The 19,582-nt window shown below is 41.5% G+C and overlaps 2 protein-coding genes across 5 annotated transcripts in view; one reads left to right on the forward strand and one right to left on the reverse strand.

Moving 5' to 3' along the window:
* Positions 1–3,484: 3,484 nt before the first annotated feature.
* LOC143424651 (uncharacterized) lies at positions 3,485–5,537 on the reverse strand. Its single transcript, XM_076896895.1, has 3 exons — positions 5,485–5,537; positions 4,878–5,038; positions 3,485–4,314 (listed from the first exon to the last, which is right to left on the reverse strand). Exons 1-3 carry the CDS (start codon positions 5,535–5,537, stop codon positions 3,485–3,487), a joined length of 1,044 nt encoding a protein of 347 aa, XP_076753010.1.
* A 4,249-nt stretch (positions 5,538–9,786) lies between these two features.
* Pgant9 (polypeptide N-acetylgalactosaminyltransferase 9) overlaps positions 9,787–19,582 on the forward strand; it is a 211,458-nt gene continuing 201,662 nt past the window's right edge. For 3 of the 4 annotated variants that reach the window (XM_076902857.1, XM_076902849.1, XM_076902865.1), the window contains exon 1: positions 9,790–10,208. The gene's annotated coding sequence lies outside the window, so the exon portion shown is untranslated. Of the gene's footprint in view, positions 10,209–19,582 lie in introns of all 4 variants that reach the window. The other variant, XM_076902872.1, reaches the window with a different exon arrangement.

Below are 19,582 nucleotides of genomic sequence, written 5' to 3' on the forward strand. Positions count from 1 at the left end.
TACTACCTACCGAGTGAATATACATACAGTGAACGTTTGTTTATTAATATCATTTCGAAGATTGGAAAGTTCGTGGAATGACGAGCGATTTGAAATGGGTTACGACGATCGATTAATTCTGAATTGTCCAGAACCGTTCTTGTTATTTCTATAACGAGTATAACTCACTTACCGAGAGGGATAGTGACGGGAAGACATTCCACAGGTTCTTTCGTAAAGGGTATTCAATGAACTCATTGAATAGCGCTACGTATCATTGTTCGGTGAAGAACGCCCTGTAGGTTTCTGAATGTGCTGTTACCTCAGTACATGGAGATTACGGGCTATTGTCTTGGTCTAATAGCTCCATGTTGGCATAATTAATAATACATCACCCATGCCAGGACGTGTTAGGTGGCTGTCAACAATATTCCACGGTACATCGAGTGCCTCGGTATCCGGCAAACTGCATTACCTGATTAAACTAAAGATCGGGGTATACAAGTCTCGTAACAATTATGTTTGCGATGAATACGTGTTCGTTCAGCCGTGTTGCATTTGAGCACTCACAATGCATGAATTTTGCATAATAACGCGTTACTTGCACCATTACGCTCCTAATGACTTTACTTTTAATCAAAGTTACCGCTTTCAAATCTAATTTGCTTAAAATCTTTATCGATACTTATTAATTTCGGAGTGAATCGGTACTAATCGATATGTTATACAATTTCATTGGGATCGTACAGCGAAGAAACGTAATTAAGGAGGCGGAAAGGAGTGAGTGACGAGAAATGTGCAAGCTATTTGCACAGGGGTTTGGAAGCTTCGCGAACAGTACTCGAGTGCTGTTAAATAAATTTCATGCCGAATGGGGGTGCAGAACACAAAGTTGTTCGGTAGTAGTTTCACGGACGATAGTTCCGTGAGTAAAAGCATGTCGTATTTTGGGGGTATCCACGTGTCTCTGTGTCCACAACGAAACCATCAGAAACTCGGTCAAGAAGCATCGAGGAAAACACTCGGTTACGCTCGCGTTGTGAAACGAGCTTGAGTAGGAGAGAAGTGGGTACTTTAGACTCGTTTAGGTTCCTCGACGTTGCTCCTTTGCTCGTAATATCCCCCTCGGATATCCATGTGAAGTCGCAACGGCCACGCTTTCCTGCAAGTACCGTCTCCATTACCAGTACCATTTTTCGACCGTGATCGTACGCTTCATTAAATTTATTAGCGTACCTATCCCCGATGTTGAAACTATTTTTTCGAATCCCCTCGGTTGCGAGTCGTCCGAGATTCTTTTTATTGAACGTCAACAGTTTTCACTTGTACGTTGATCCCCCGATGATGAAGCATTCGCGAGGTAAATGTACCGTGAATTAATAAAGACGGATGGCGGATTTTTCTATCCGCAATGTAGGAATCTCTGTGTTTGAAGAGTGCCAGGAATAATGGATCGTATTCTTTGATCTCACGTTCTGGCTGAATCGATGGTTACTATGACTGATCGTTTGGTTTATGGAAGTACATGTTTCCCTTACAACGCGACAGTCTTACGATATTCCTCCCATTCAATATATAACGCACAAGACTTTTTTAAAATTATTTTGTCCAAAGAATATTTATTACCAACTTCGTAAAAAATGTTAAACTTAAATTAAATTAATGTTTCTGTAGTTATGAATGAGAATAACGCAAAACACTGAATCGTCAGTAGCGAGGTTGAAATTATTTTTGGAACATGGTACAGGTTGGATGTCATGCACGTTACAATTGGTTCGTGTAATTATCTCGTTCCATTGGTGTGCCAGCGGGAGTCAGGGTGTACGTGGGGTCAGGGTGTTAACGAACCGGACAATGAGTAGTCACGGTTCGTTAGATACTCAACAACCAAATAATTAGCAAGCGCATTCGGATTCCCATGTGTCTGGATTTCGGATATTGCACCGTGTCTTTTGTCAAATTCCATTTTACGTAACGATTCTCCCCTTCCTTTGTCTTGTCGAGCTTTCAATATTGTTCTTAAATTTTACAATTTCCTACAATAAAAGGAATCAGTCCAAGAACAGTATTGATTAGTTATTATGTGCGTAAATAATACTATCGACAGTGTCAGTTAATACCCATGCAACAATGGAACTGTGAAACGAAAAACAAAGGACGATAATGGATTTTTGCATAATGTACCGGTAAAATTCTATCCTGCTGTAAAGCTATTTTATATTTCTATCCAAATTTTTGTTTCCACTCAATATCGATATCTTGGCAAAAAATACGACATTTTTCAGAATTGCACACGGACGAATCTATATAGATACTATTATCGTATTGACGCTAATGAAAATCTCTTGTATTCTCGTCGAAGCTAAAGTTGGTTAATCGGATTTCCATTGGAAGTTTAATGAAAATCTGACTGGGACATTTCGCGAAACAACGTTTGTTCTGCCCTGGCTGACAGCATCCGACAGAATTGAAAAGCATTGTTTATGAAACTATTTCTAGCCCCATGGACATGTATTTCTAAAGTTTTGGAAATTTTTGGAGCACATACGTCATGTTCCGTTGCTGTGACAATGGATTACTTATTTGGCCTCGTTTATTTCACGATATAACGTGTAATCAATGGGATAACATTCATTTTTGTTTTTAAATCTTTAGATTACGCTATTTATCACACAAATGATGTGAAATTTATAAATGTCCACCATGTGGCTTTCTTGTTGAACTTGATCCTAGTTCGAAAAATAGCCTTCTTCTTTAAAAAATTTCCTAACGCGGAAACGGATGGTTAAATAAAAAACTCTGTGCCACTTTGCGAACGAAATTATTAAACGGTACCGCAAAAATGAAATCCGCCATGCAAATGAATCTGCATTACGACCTCGACGATGGAACGTTTTTCCAAGGGCGGTGTTCAAAGGGGAGCTTCGAAACTTCGTTTGCTCGTGAGCTATATAAAGAGTTTAAAATGGGGGGGTATTAAACAAAATGCTGACGCGTCGAGAAAACTGACGTACTTCTGGAGGCGGAACGGTTCGAGGGTGTGGGAGAACCAGGTGTGGGTTTATGCAAGACAAGCATTTCGCCGCATAATTTCAGTCTTAAAGTGCACTTTATTAAAATAACAACCATGGAACAAACTCGAGTCACCCGGGATAGGGTCGATCCGAAAGCTATGTCCAGGGACTTAACAACTCTTTGTCTTATTGCAACGAAACGCGACCGCGCGTTTTCCTCGTCGTGAAATATAACAATATACGAGAATTTATATTATATTTTTTAAGATATAATTTACTATATAATTTACGATTTATTAAATAAGTACGTACTATATCACATTAGTTTGAGCATTCGTTTCACCTAATTTTTCTTTGGTACAATTGACGAAAATTAACATTGGTACAATTAAGTAGCTCGTGCATCAAGCGATTCTGCAACTGTTTAACATTTTCTTTTGACATTCTTCAGTTTGGAATGTAAAATCTCTCCTATTCTACTCTCCAGATTTTCAAAATATCTTGTACTTCTCAAAATCAATGAACTCCAAAAAATCCCGATGCAGTTGAGACGCCATCGGCATCCTGATTCCCTTATCTAGCCTCACATTCAATTGCTGCGTCAAACTGAACGTAAATTCAGGCCCATTTTCCTTGTTGGTCCTTTTGCATTCAAAATTTTTTGTCCGTGTTTGCCGCACGTTTGACACAGTTTCTTTGGTTCGTAACTCCGCGGAATGGACCTGATTACGATCGTTAGTATTTTTCTCTCGTAGAGTCATCTCGAATTCGCGGACGCTCGATCTGAACCTCTGCAAAATAAGTTTCTTGGTCGGCAATTCGAGCGAGAACGAGGAGACGGACGATCCGGAAACTTTCGTCCGGACACTCTCCCGGTCGCTCGAAATGGTCTTTTTGATGTTTTGCTCCGATGAGATCGCGATCTTTACAGTTCGATTGGTCTTCTCTTTCTTTCGACCGCTGCTTCTCTTATTTACCAACTTCGCGGAAGAGAATCGCTTCAAGTAAGACCTCAACCGGTGATCGGTGAAGAAATTGATCAAAGGCTCGTTCTCTAGGTCGTACTCGCTGCAAATCATCGAGTATTCCATGTTTACTTTCGTTGTAATCTCCATCGTGCGATTCTGTCGCGGTCTCAGTTGCATTCTGCACGAATTACTCCGTTCGTTTCCTTGAGTATTGAGTAAGACTTGATGATCGATCGATGTCAAGTCGCTAATGATTTTGTATTTGTTCCTCGATATGGTCGCGAAACATCTCGTTTGTGGATGTGACTGCTCGCAATGAACGTAATAATCACCCTTGGTGAGGAATGTCCCTCCTGTAAGAGCAAGAAACGACTATGAGAAATTTTGTTTTCCAGAGCCTACATAGTGCGTTGCTCGGAACAAGATTTAATTTCAATTTAGTTTTTGATCGATATGAATGAAATAATATATGTATTACTTCGTATGCAGCAATTCGGAGTCACTGTGTGAGGTCTGAGATAATTGGTCCAGCACGATGCGCGAAGCAAAAGAACAGACAGAAATTGATAGCAGATCATTTGGATTACTATTGAGGAGTGAGAGAAAGTAACACTCTTATCTTAAAGAAAACAAAAGCGCATGAATCAACTCATTTTTAGGCTGAGGATTCGTCAGTTTGTTAGGAGCATGTTTAGGTCATGAATCTAATTAGAAATTAGAGATGGATAGTGAATATTTATTTATTAAACAAATATTATATAAATAACAGTAATTATAAAGAGAGAACAAATGGAATAGGAAATTAAATTTGCATTGCACATCCTTTCATATCTATTAAACGTAATCAGACGTATTAAATTATATTTGGGGAAATATTAATCTTATGGATTATGAATATTTTAGCATATATAATTACCACAGCAAACATGTATCTTCTTATTCACATGAATCCTTTGCTCGTGACGCATCAAATTATAATGTCGATTGCTTTGATATTTGCAATTGCTGCACGTGAATATACTTTGCTTCTTTTCCGGGCGTTCTTTTTCAGCAACAAAGTCATCTCTGATCTGGTAACTGCAATTTTCACGAAAAGTTCGATGATTTAAAAAAGAAACGCAACGGACGAAAAAAGTGTAAAATCAAAGAATCCATCGAATTCTACAAAACACCATAAATTATGCAAAATTATCCTTAATAAATTGGTAACAATTTCATAGTAACTCCATTATTTTATGTCACACGACACTGAAACGACATCGAAACGTACGATATCCTTATCCATCAAAACAAACAAACCGACAGAACGTTTTTTATGACCACAAATTTGCGATAAATGATTGAATCACACGAACTTTACTCAAATCGAAATAGATCGTAATATCAACCGGATTCCGCACACAATAACTGTTATTTTATTAGATATCAACGAAAAACGATACAGTAACAATGCCTACAAGTTTTGAATCGTTTTGCAAATCCTCATTGTCTGGGATATAAGTTCAAAACAACGTCGCGTTTACTGCTCGTTCCTCTTATTGTCGCTCAAAATCTGAACGATCTTCTCCGCACGCATAGCGATCGCGAACTGAGTCGGGCCTAATAAAGTTCAAAGGGAAGGATCGTGTTTGACAGTATCGATGCCGAACGCACGTGCGGTCAAAGGCGGCATCCACTGTTCCTGCTTACGTCCATCGAGCTTTGCTTTCGTTTGGGTCTGCATGAATTATCGCGATTCTCTTGTTTCCAACGTATTCAAGAAACGCAAGATAATCTGCACTGTTATTTATACATTTGCAATAATTTTTCAACAATTTTTATAATCTTCTAAATATCATAAAATTGAGATTTAATAATAATAAAAAAACTGTTGGCTCCGAAACGAAGAATAGATTCAAAGGTAGAAATGGTAGGGATGGTTGTAAATATAGCGGAAAAGTTAAGCGAACGACAATTTTCTAATTCATTGACTTTAATGAGAACTCAAGATACGCAAACTAATTTGATTACACGAGGGACGTAACAATAAGTTTCAATTTGCATTTTCGATAACACTGAATTTTCGATGTATCGGTAATGTACATTCCCGAAACACTTTCAATATCGTTCGGTTTCGAGACGCCATGCATTTTAAGCGGCACCTATCGGCTAAGAAGCTCCACAGAACGAATTTCGATAGGGCAAAGCGGCTACCGAATAGTAATCAGCGTTAATTGCAAACGTGCGTAATGGTACCCAGCCTGTATAACGTGCTCACGAACACCAGCGTGTTCCTTTTACGAGTCGTAAATAAATTCAATTTACTTTTATTCCGCTATCAAAGAAGGATAGTTCTCATCAACGATCTACAATACGTCTAACATCATTGATCGAATGTTTTATATATCATTTTTACATTCACATTTCTAAGCAAAAATTTGGTACCAATTGTTTATATTTATGTTCATATTTATGTATCGATGGTATACTTATTGCACTCGAACTGTTTCTTAAAATATCCCAGTTAAGGAAAAAGGAATAGAGGGATTATCGTGGTATAATGAAAGTTCTTAAGAATCGAACCAACCGGTTTTCACACTTATACGTTAAATCAGCGCGGTCAACGCTACAAGTTTTCGCGATTAGAGTGTAACGAGGCAACGTTCCATAAACTAACCACAGTTCGAACAGGGTAGACTTCCGATGTTAGGTCTAGGCAGTACCTGGACAACTATATCACGGGCTGTAGCCAAGAATCTCGTAAAAAGCGTACTGTACGATCTTGAGGGAAATAGTTCTGGCTAAGACAACTCTGCAACCGGCCACTGAACCCACGACCTCGGGAGTCAAATACGCTACAAAGACACGATACAAGTCGCGAAGATGTATCCTCGTAAAAACTGGACCCTGAACCAGGCTTCCAATCTAGTCTTTCACGGTAGCGTAGAATCGGGCAGGTGAAGCTGTGAGACTTCAAGTATGACGGTGGACTCGTATCTGATCGATCGATGGTGAACGGCACTTTTGTAAAATTATTTCTACTCTTGCCGAGTTTGTGGATAAGTATGTTGTCATACCCTAGGTGGTTGAATACGGAATATTGTAAGAAGTGAATGTTTGGGAATAGAAAAAAGAAAAATTGCGGAGGTATCTTCGTGGTGATCTCGCAATAGCCAAGTCGATCTAATGCAATTATTCCGCAGACCTTTCTGTGTGGCATTTATCAAGTGGCCAACGAGAAACGTCTGATTTCCCAGGTGAGTTTTGCGGTATCGGGAGGCGAGTACAGATCTACGGATACCTGTAAAGTATCCATACACATGTGTCTCGCTTGGATAGGCAGTCGATACCATTGTTGCGCAGTTATTTACTCGCGGCAGCTTCTGCCTGGTTCGTGTTCTCTTCCAACCACAATTCAGTCAGATTTCTACTGGTCCGTTACACTCTGGAATGTGGAAGTTCATACATAATTTCGTTCTGACTATCTCGATTGATTTAATTTTCTGATTCAATTGCGAAAATTGCACAGCTAGATCGATGTATCTTTCCTTCTTCTATACTTTTTACATCGATGAGTGTACCCCGTTAGGTGCTTCCAAGGAAATCTTCCACGATTTTAAATTTAATAATGCAATATGGTAAAATGAAAGACGTATTATATTAATCAGAAAAAGGGAATTATAGTTTTCTATCGGGAAGAGTATAGATTATAAAAAATTGGAAGGAATATCCGGTTTATAATGAAATAACAACAAAATGATGAAATTATACGTAGTACCAGAAAATAATGGTACCTTCACGGTCATATTTTAGGATTAAGACTATCTTATATCTCATAGGAATATATATATCTACGCTTTTAGACTTGAAGAGTTGTTTCGGACCCTTAGAGACCGCATCGCAAAAACTTTTACTTCTTTATCATGTAGAATTCTTACATAAGTTATTAATTACACTGTACGGTCGTTGGAGATTCGACGCTGAGAATAATACAACTCACGAATCGAATGAAAATTCCATTGCGAACACTTTGGGGAGTTGTAAATATTTTATATCAGTCGGGGGAAAACAGGAGGGTTCACGACTACGCAATTCCAGCTTTCTACTGTAATAAACATCCAATGAATATTAAACTATATACTTCGTACTACAATTGACTTAAGAAAATCGAAAAATGAGCGAAATAATTTAAATGTTTTAGAAACATATGAAGAAATACACGTGTGATAATATCTATCATTGTATCTTCGCAACGTCATGGGGTACATAGGTTACTTGCACCCCCAGAAGATGGTCGATCCATCGAGGGATACGAAGTTCTAGCGGATATCTATTCGCATACGCAAATCGTTTCAGCTCATTTTCGTTGAGTCGCCATCGCGGGAGACAGACGGAAGCGGTTTGCGCGCCGCTGGAAGGGCACGAAAGAATTATTATGCGAAAAGTTCGTGCCCCTCGTTTCTTCCCTGATGGACGATTAAAACTTCCAGCGTCGAATTTACAAATTCCTCCGGGGGCTTCGCGCTGGCGGAGGCATTAGTTCGCCTCGCCTTGCGAACTTAACCGAGCCCTACCATTACCGACCTCGAATTAGAATTTAAATCTGCGGAACGGCTCGCTCGTAATGGCTCGATTTCTTTCGTCACGGTTACGCGGCTGGCTAACCGCCCCGGGACACTCGACAGCCCATCTTCTTCGTCTTATTCTTCATCTTTCCTCGTTTTTCCACCATCATGTGCTTATAAGCACACGCAGCTGTTGGAAAATCGCGAGCTTAATCCGTTGGATCCTGCGCGTCATTTCTCTCGCACATTCTTTCTTACGTTATTATTTTTTTTATTTATATATCCTTCCATTATGTAGAATCGTTTTTTCTTATCGCGAGCAAGCGAAGAAAATTTTGACACCCCTATTAGAGGGTTGGTAAGCTTTTAGAGGATATTCGGTAGATGAACGCCCATATAGGAACGTGTACATAGGTATTTAAGCCGCTTACAGTTCGATCGGTTTTCGCGGCGGTAATTGGTTTATCGGGAAGATTAATAACAGCGGCGCGGGAGAGCTCTGGACGAAGAAACAAGGTTAGGTGTTACATAATCCAGCTCATTTCGTATGCACGCTGAGGGGAGCAAACTGTCAGCGGAATTTTGATGGTTAAACCTGATTCGACGGGGGGGAACAGAAGTATTCGAGTCTTTCCGTTTTTTTTTCGAGATCGTCTGGCATTAGAGTGACGTAATCTTGTTGGATTTAAAATTGTAAATTGAAGTGTCTGCTTTATGACAGGGATGATGAATCCTTTCTTGGGACTGTGCCTATAATTTTGATAGCTAAGCTCTTACCGGAGAAGATTGCGATCCCCCTTCCATTCAAATGAGCCAATTTGTCGCACACAGTTTACAAATATCTTGTCTTGTCATATTTCCTCATTTGTATTATATCTCACTGTATACTACATAAAAAAACGAAGGCTTCAGAGAAGTAATCCGAATATTCCGATCAGAGCGGAATCCTCTTAAAAATACAACAGTAGAGAGGCTAGTTATCGAAAAGTTTCCAACTCTAACCAGATGTTTTATACCACAATTTCCTCTTCTTTTCAGATAACCAGTACACCTTCTGGTCCTCTACAGTGAGATACATTATCTTCAAAAATAACCGGACATACCGAACAAGTCCGTGCAGTGCGTACGAATTCGTTCGTCGCGCGGTAATCGGCGGACGCTTGCGCGTTAGACCGCTCGGTTGGTATCGCGAGGGATCGTGGCTCGTCGTGGGGTCGCGGTTGCAGGGGTGGGGATACGCTGGTCGAAGGGGAGTGATAGCGTAGTCGCGGTCCGATGGACGAACCGCGCGGAGGGGCGCGAGAGGGTGTGGAGTCCGCGTGTCGTTGACAGCAGCAGCGGCGGCTAGGAGGCCTTCCCACAGGCGTCGCTCGACAGTCGAAGCCGGTCTCTCGCCGTGCGAGTATCGAGAGTGTCGTAAGGTTAACCGCTGTGTTCACGCGAACTTTCGTCACCTGTCAAGTCGACCGGTGGCCCGAGCCCGTGCCCCACGAGTTTACCGGTGTGTACCGCGAGCCCGCGAAACCCCGTCGAGTTTCCGATTTCGAGAGATTCCCCGTTGTGCGCCCGCTCGTATCGTGTCCGTTCGCCAACCACGTTTCCGCTCGCGTGTGCCCAGTGTGCAGAAGTGTGTGGATGCCACGGCGGAAGCGGTGCCGCCGAGATTGCCGCGAGGACGTTCCTCCTGGCCGATCAACTCTTGGGTAAGTCGTTTCCACTTGTTATATATACGCATGTACGAACGGGCGTCGTGACATCTTACGCCATCAGCGTGTGGAAACAGTGTTTGTTTTCGAATTTCCACGTTGGGAGTGTCGTGTAGTCTTTGTACACACGTAGGTTCGTAAGTAACCGTAGATTGCGAAAATATTGTACGTGCTAAGGTGACAGAAGATAGAAAGGACGATTTGTTTACGTTTTGGTATTGCTCTGTCGGTTCCAACAACGCGTAACTGGACGCTCGTGGAGAACGCGAGAAACGCGCAATAGGGATCCTCTATTCAAGGTTCTGCTCCAATCGACTGAATTGTTTTTCTCTTGTAACTCGTTTTATATTCGAAGTGCTTAAATGAAGAACAGGTTATATCACAAACGTGAAGTTTCGAGTAAATTGACTTTTCCATTGATCTGGCTACATTTAACAACATTCACGCATCTGGTTGTAAATTTATTTTCGAGAAAAACACCTTGCACATACTTCCTTCATCGCAGTAATTAAATTTACAGAAAGCATTACTTAACCCTTTACTCCTTTAAGCCTTTCATTTCGCTTCTCTCGAAGAATACAGTTCATCGTCCTGCGTAAGTAGAAACTGCCACTTTGATCAGCCCCCAACAAACCACCTGCCACTTCTATAGGCCTTTTCTCTACCGGATAACCCAGTTACCACTTGCCAATGACAAGGTACACTACTGGCGACCTAGATATTTAAACAGGAGCATCTAATGCTCGACGTGTTCTTGTTCGCACCGTGCATTTGGATTCCTTCGAATCTGAGTTTGCTCACGCGACCAGCAGAGTGGCTCCGAAAAGAAAGAATCGATTCACGATACCACCCTCCCTTTGATCCCTGACCCGGGAGGAATGCGTGTGCCTGGTCGTTTGTGATCATTCGCTAGATAACACCTCTGGAAATTCCAACGGGTCGCGAACGTGAACGAAAACGTTGCATCGCCGGTATCTGGTAACAAACGGCGCTACATCGTTCGAGCAGCCGGTGATTACACGGTCTCCCGTTTCCGGTAACGAGCATTCGGATCCGTGGCCAGGCCTCTGGCCCCTCTATTGATATTCGCGAGATTCGTTTAGCATTTTAACTGCCCCATTCACGGATCGATTCTACTCGACTACGGTGAGCGAAATTTCGCCCAGCAGACCAGACCTCGATTCGCTTGGCCCCCAGATTTCTGACTTGCTAATACGATGCTTCGATAAAGGCGACTAAAACGACCGGTTTTCCGCGGGTAATCGTGATTTTCTGCCCGCTTTATGACGCGTCCGCCAGCCGTCCGTCCTGAGTCTTCCCGTCTGTTGATATAACGTTACTTCGTCGCGTTGGCCCGTGTTATTTGCACTGCGATTTGAATTCATTTCGCGTAAAGTCGCAGACGTGATCAGAAAGCGTATTAGACGCGCGTGTTCCCTTCGCGTCGGAGAATTGACGACCCCGTCTGTTTGCACCGTTGTTTCCTTTTTTCTTCACTGATTTTCTGCTCGCTGGTTTGGTAATTTTTCATTATGATACATATCGAACGTGGCACAGACTCGCGAGAAAAGCTCGTGTCGTTAGGAATTCTGATTTACAACCCCTACGATATCTTACTGTTCTATCATTCCGTTTTGGAGCAGTTTGGAAATGACAAATTTTTAATGATTTTCTTTGGAACTATTTTATATTACTAGAGACTCTAATTTAAACTTTAATAGGAAAATTCTCATTTTAGTTCTATAGTTTTGAAGCATATAGTAACCGTAATGCAAGATACTATTAGGCGACCACTTTGCGTTCCATTTTTAATCCTATCCCACTTTGATCATTTTTCAATTTCCTTAACTATGTCACGTGTAGTCTTTCTCCAGTTAGCATCATGCCTTTTGCATATCACGAATAATACTCGCTTAATTCCACTCCGAATTATGCGCACACGCTTCTCCATATTATACCATTATCGTATTATATTCAACCGCGCGTAGAGTTGTCCCTGCATTAAAAGCACACCAAGGGAAAGGAAAAAGAAATGTTCGAATAATGGAATGTTCTGATAACAGAATTTTCGTATCTCGGAGTACGTGTATTATACGTATATGTATATGTATATATGCACAATATAAATTACAGTCCACGGATAACAGAAGTTTCACAAATGGAGATCCGGTCCCATAAAACTCAAGATTCGTTTGATTCAGTGATCCCCACGTTAAACGTAGACCTTTTATTTCCTATATTTGTCTTCTATACTTGTCATTTAGGCGATTCTGAGAGATCGACGTTGTCTAAATGGAAAATTTGATGATCGTCTTCAAGGATCGTGGTACCATTTAACGTGTTAGCTAGTTTAGATAAAGCATAGCGAGGAGTTGTGTCTCGTAGTATTAGCGGGATTTCATAGGAAAATTATGAACGAACCAGCCCGTGCTACGAGTTGTACCGATTGCATTCGCGATTACCCGCACGTGAAATTTGTACGTATACGTCGGTGCGTACGGGTACGTGGTATTACCTATTATCAATATTATGGTTTCCTCAATTTTATGCCACAGGCAATTGCAGAACGTTGCCTGTTATCCGGTCATAGTTCTTGTCGCAGCATGCAACGACGTAGTAATTATACAGCAATCAATTTCGTGTTTTATTTCTTTCTTTCATTCTGTGCGTGCAATGCAGCATGAGTCACGCTTTCTTGTCGAACAGCGTTGCGTTCCGTGTTTTTATTTAATCCGTTCGCATCCATAAAGGATTGGCGAGATGTTTCGTTTGCATATATAACGATACTTTTTTTGTAGATATGCATAAAAACGTTTAATGTTATGTACGTTATAATACGCTCAAAACGAAGAATGGATAGCATTTCATTTAGAACGTTACATATGTAATAGTCGCGAGATATCTCCTGCAAAACGCCACTTCTGTGACATTGAGTCGCGAGATATCGCGTCGAATTAAAAATTTTACGCTACGTATATCTCGTCCATAAATTGAGATAATTTGAACATGGAATAAACATTAGATAATCATTGAAATAGGCCAGAAAAACTTTGACAAAAATAGGTGTATAAAAATAGGCGAGTACAATCTAATCTAAATAGTATTGTAGAAAGTGACAGAGTCGGTAATTTGTTCATTTTTAAACCATGTACCTACTCCGAGGACGTGTGCAACTTTGTTTACTCATTTATCGCGTACTATTAATTGTTATCGTGGCGCGTTGAGTACCATGGCTGTGATTACTTTCTTGTGGAAAAAAATACGCAGTCTGTAATGACGCGACAAGATTGATTCGTCTGAGCAGTCCATTATTTATTAAAGCCGTTGTAACGACGCTTGCGTCACAGATTGCTTCTAGTCCATTTAGGTGGTAGCATATTAATTCGCGGCTCTTGATTGATGTTCTCTTGTATACGCAGAGATAAGGAATTAATAAACGTAAGTTCAGTAATTGTTATACGCGATGCATAGTTGTGTAGCAGGTGTTTGCACAAAATTTATGCGGATTTTCATTTTCAGTTTCAAGTTAATCAGATAGCAATTACTTTTATCGAATTCTTGCATTTTTCTACGCGGTTAAACAATTTCTTTTCTCTGTTGACACACCTGTTAACACATATGTTCCCCTTATCGTACATATAATTGTTCCTTTTTTGTAACCAACAAAGGCAATTGTTTGTTCTCTGTTGTTTGTTTCTTACGAAGTTCGAAATCTAAAATATACGTATGTACATATGTGTGTATTGTGTTTGCAATAGTAGCGCGACATTTTTCAACCTTGCGAATTTAGCAACAAGTGTTTCGCGAATGTGCAATTTGCGGCCTTTGATCAATAACTCACGCTCAACCGTGTGTTCAGCTCTGCTAAATGACGCAAAACGGACCATTATTTTCATTCTGGTATAGAGAACAATTTACGGAAAAAAATGTGTTCCAATTAATGCGTGTTACGTTTATAAATTAACGTTTAAAGCGGAGCAATTTGTACGCGTAGCAAGTAAAACCGTCTTTAAATAGTTGTGCCATTTATGCAGGGACATGTGCCATCTTTTTCTCTAGGGTTACGTATAACTTTTTAAATTTACAAAAGACTGGACTTTAAAGAACCACAAATGTATTTCAAGCGTGCACGTGCATTGCAATCTTGTTTCTAGTATGAATCTTGTTTCCAGTACTCTCCTCTCGTTTGTCCATGACCTACGAATGTCGAGGCTCGTATGAAGTGTCTATACGTACATATCTCGTAATACCAGAGAAACGAGAAAGAACAGATAGCCGTTGACCGTAGTCGTCTGGAATGCAGCCGGCGTTCTTGTCGCATTAATGACGAGCAAGCGTTACGTGTATTATTGCGGGGCTTGTTATCCGACAAGAATTCTCTAATCCGGCAGAGTGTAGTTAGACGATCGTAAATTTGTCTTCTGGTTTATCGTTCGTTTCGGTATACGAGTCCATGCAATATCGAAAATCGAGCATCTCGTCAGCATACAAATTTTTTCCCTTTTGAAACATTTCGAGGTGACCAATGCAACAAGCGTAGCGCGAAATCGTGCATTCGTTTCGCGACGTTTTGCACGGTAGAGAGAACAATTTTAAATTCAAATCGCAAAAAGAACAGCGCCAGCAAGTGCATTTCTTCGATGTGACTTTTTCTTGCTTATGAATTATAAAGCGTGTTTTTTTGCACTTTATAGTTGGATTAACCCTAGCGCGTTCTTCGAAATCGCGTTGCATGCGATATATTAATATTCTCTAAGCTGATTATTGTTTTCCGACTCTACGGTAAAAGTGTAGCAGCGGTTTCCTTTCCCACCACAGGAGAAACACCCTCCGCTCACGTTAAAAGTACTCTTTAATCTCACAGTCGGCTATGAGTATACGAACACGTAAAGTTAATTCCATAGAAGTTGATCGTGAATGAGGCATCCAGGAAAAGTTCAATTAATGTTTCGCGGCACGAATTCGGCAGCCCGGTCTGTTTGGTGGTGCAAAAAAGGAACCCGGATGAGGGTCGATGGGGTGGATATAATCAAGAAGGCGGATGGCCAGTCTCGAGCCCGGCGACGGGGTTCCATTCAACTTCAGAAATGAAGCGCAATGCATCTTTAATTAAATCTCTCTCTTTGGATCGCCCACGTTCGGTGCCTGAAATTTATTCCCGTGCATTTCAATCTCCCTCCCTCCCTCCCTCTCTTTCTCTTTCTCCATTCGGAAACGGACCGATCTCCCCTTTTGTACGTCTGTGGCGTACGTCGTTTCCGTCTTTGGATTTTTTCCAGCTCGTGCCGCAAATTCTAAACGACGTGCCCGCTGCCCACGGACTACGGCCGAGATTTCGAAACGGATCCCCTCGTTCGAGGCGTAACAACCTCGTTTCCCCCTATTTTCGACCGCGATATAGCTTAACCACGTACGTGTCCACCTGCTCGTAGCAGTTTGTTCTGATAGCGAGGCCAAGAGAGGATTCTTGACGCCACCGCCCGCAATCTTGCCTATGGACCTCGTTTTGTTCCGGTTTACCTTGACGACCGGTTCAATCGGCGTCCGTGTGGTTACTGGCCATCGCCATTGTGTTATTTATCGGAGAAATCTAGATCAGACGATCGTTACGTACAATTCAATCGCTCATTCGCTTCTTCGTTCTTAAGATTTATTCTTACGAGTTCAAAGGTGTTCGGTGAATATTCTTAATGACAGTTTCCGTGCGTAAAATATTAGTCGACGTTCTTGTCGAGAAATGTTAGTACCTGCGTTCAAGTATGATGAGATCCTCCTTAACCGGCTTGCAACTTCATGGTTTCTCGATTATCCGAGCGTCTATTATTCGAGGTTGCCATTATCTGACGTATCAAAAACAGATGACGCAGGTTAATGGTGTACGATAAAGCTTCCCTATGCTGTAGATGAAAATACGACACGAATTTTATGGACAAACATAATTCTGGTAGTTTGTACAAACTGCTGTTAATACGACAGGAATTTCCCGAGCAAATATAATTCTAAAATGGCTTGCGCAAATTGCTTTATTGAAATTCAAAAAATAAATTGAAATCATTACTGCGTAAAATTTATGCACTTCATACTCCCATATAAATGTCGAACATATCTATCTATCATTCCGGTGTTCTAAATTGCAGAATTTAAAAAAAAATCCTATGTACAACAATCAAGCTAAACCTATGACAACGAGGCAAATTGAACGCGTTGTTTCACACAACAATCAGTTGAAGTGGCCGCACACTCAGCCAACTATTATACGATTTTTGTGTAACAATATTTACACAGCTATCGCGGGCGAAATGATTTCCGTGCGCCCAATAAAATATGGAGACCGTCCGGCGAGAAAGAGCATCGGTGATACGTACAAAGTGCGTTGGGACGCGGAACATTTAAATTTTAAATGGCCAGTTGGCGTACCGTTGTACGCGCGCACGCATGCAGACGCGTGTTGTACTTGCTGCGGCCGCTTCGGGTCGTATAGCTGTAATTCGCTATTTCCCCACGCCTCCTGATCGAACGGTCCTTTTTATCGCGATCGAATCCTGGAATTGCTAGATATTTGCTCGGCCACTGGATATCTCGCGCAGTTTCCCCGTGGACGTATAGGGCGAGCCAATAACGGTTACCGCTTTAATTCTTAATTAACTGCGTTGGACGAAATCGTCGCGTGCATGGAATACGCATTGATAAATATTCTATTCTATTTAAAAAACTGTTGGAGAATAAATTTCCTTTGATAGATGTTGGTTTTAAAATAAAAGTCTCTTTTCGCGTGCTACCTCGCTTATTAGAAACAATAGAGACACTTAAGTTCTAATCTTGAATGACTCACTTGTTCTATTGTTATACTTTTTAAATAGTACGGCCATTTGTAGATAACGATATTTCTGTTGAAGTTGCTGCTCGTTTTAGTTAATATATAACGTTGAGCAAATTGTAAATCTGATTCAACAGCATGAATAGCTAAGAATGAAATAGGTACTTTCAAATCTTTCATAATTTTGGAACTGGTTTAAGCAGCAATTTTGATTTGTCCATCCTGTATATCGATCGTGGAATTATTAGAATTCTAGACCGAATGATTGGTTATACGAAGCTCCATTTACTCGGTCGCGTCGTACTTTTTTCCTCTTCCCGATATTCGGTCCGTATCGAAAGGAATATACGAGGAGTCGTTCCTGTTCAAGGTAACCATATCGTACGCGTATGAACTGATTCGGAAAACGATTTTTAAATCTGATTTATCCGCAGGCTATTCGCGAGGGCCAGCCGCTTCGATCCGTGGCGTATTTGCGTATTTTTAATATCGTTAACATCTCTGTGCGCAACAACGAATGTTCTTGATGTAAAAATAAAGAGTTATAATTTATAAACGATACAAGGCACATTATAGGATCGTTCGATTAGATCGTATAATAATAGAATATCTTCGATGCGAGTATATTCGCTTTTTCCATAAAATATAGCGAAGAAATTTGACTTACAATATATTTCTTTCCGGAAAGACAATGTTTTATAATGGACGACGTTTAATTTTACGTAGGTGTCAGTTTAAAGTCGGTGCTGGTTTTATGGTACAGCGGTAATGTCAGATTATTGTTTTTACGACAGGAGTTTCGCGTATAACAAGATAACGAGCAGGGTACTTTAATTAAAAAATTAATAAAGAAAAACGCAGCATAATTCGTTGTAATTAAATAAACAAAACCACGTTTTCTATACCCCGTAATTTTCCATGGCGAAGCGAATAATTTTCCTTCCCTCTCTCGCCAAGGGCGATCGCCGACGTGCAGCCGAAAGAAAAACGAAAAAGAAAAAAGCGAGCAGAGACTTTTTCCCGCAGAGCAACCAGACGCAAACAACGAAATAATTAAAGGTAACATCGAATTAACCTTCCTTTTATTCCACCCACGACAATCCGGTTAGAAAGGTATAGCTCGGTTCAGCTTCGTGTCCCAGGCATTGTATTCAAATTGGTTTAATAGGGCGCATCGATCAAACGACAGATCCTAATTACGGATATATCACGATCGCTATCAGGACGTTTCATGTGCTCTCTCTCTCTCGCGCGCGCGCGCACGGGCGCGTGTAGGGGCGCCCCGGTGAACACCATGCATGGGTGATGCGTTGGAAAAATTTCAATCTCGATTATCTCGATTCATTGGGGGCCGGCGTGGCCACCACAGGCCACGTGTATCGTACGCAGAGCGGCCGGCAACGCCGAGCTCCTATCGACCCTCCCCATTAATTAACCTAAATGCTCGCAGCTCGCGGCCGGAATAACCGGTGTCTCTCTTTGTCCGTGGTTTCTGGTCGCGTCGGCCGCAATCGATCTATCCGCTGGATAAACGTCGCTTTCCACGGAGAAACGTCGCGACGATCGATTCGTTTTACGGGCGTAAATGCGGCTTAACGGGAGGTTGCTTACGGTTCCGAGCGAGAACCCCATCCGGTTGCATAGCGACTTGCAGGCAAACATGTGGTTAGACCGGTTGACTCAGACGGGTCGGCTCGCTTCTCTCCAGTCACCATTTTCTCTCTTCTTCTCCGCTACCTTTTCCATCGTCTCCGTTCAATCGGCCCGCTTCTACCTTGCGCGTTCCGTCTGCCTCTGAATCTATCGAGCATGGATGTATCTCGCCGGCATCTCGGCGTTATGCCTCTGCGTACACCGGATGTCCACTGCGAGCGTGCACAAGGTGCACAGTATCGGATATAGGGTGTCCACGAACGCGGCTAAAAGATTCGACGGGGCTGATTCTGCAGACGAGGATAAAGTGAAAGTCAAGTCAGTTCTTGATTTTCGTTTTATTCCGCCTAATGGAATCGATCCATTTTGGCCACATAATCAATACGGAATATCTTGCGTATTGATAATATAGCCCGTGTGCCCAGAGGATAAAGTCGTTAAGGATGATGCTGGCTTCAATCGGGATTTCCAATGCCGATCTCGAAGAAACGAACGGGACAAGGTGCTGCCGGGGACAAACGTCGCGGCAATCCGCACGTCCGCAAGGATTTTAGGGATTATGGAAATGCGTGCATGTAGAATGTGATCCGGATGAAATCGAAAAGTCGAAGCCACCCGGCAGACCACCCCGAGCTCTTCGTCGCGAGTCACTTGGGAATATTTTTCCGCTGGCCAGCCTCTGCCGATTAGCTTTAATAATTGAGGCGGGGATCGAAGGAAATGGTCCCAGAGAGGGTTTCTCAGACGTTTAGCGATCTATCTAGCGTAGTTTCGTGGGTTTCCTCTCCTTTAGGAGTAATTTCTCTTACTTTGCGTTTTTCGAAAGTAATTCCTTGTGGTTCTGATATACTTTGTTATATTATTAGCTATTATTTATTTAGTACACTCGCGAGAAAAAGCA

Source organism: Xylocopa sonorina, chromosome 1, assembly GCF_050948175.1.
Source record: "Xylocopa sonorina isolate GNS202 chromosome 1, iyXylSono1_principal, whole genome shotgun sequence".
In the NCBI taxonomy this organism is placed as follows: Eukaryota; Metazoa; Arthropoda; class Insecta; order Hymenoptera; family Apidae; genus Xylocopa; species Xylocopa sonorina.

Coding starts and splice junctions, on each gene's coding strand:
- LOC143424651 (XM_076896895.1), bottom strand. CDS start 5,537: ATGCGTGCGGAGAAGATCGTTCAGATTTTGAGCGACAATAAGAGGAAC. Junction 5,039..5,484: donor GACAATAAGAGGAACGAGCA/GTAAACGCGACG, acceptor TGAAAATTGCAG/TTACCAGATCAGAGATGACT. Junction 4,315..4,877: donor GAAGATACATGTTTGCTGTG/GTAATTATATAT, acceptor TTGCTCTTACAG/GAGGGACATTCCTCACCAAG.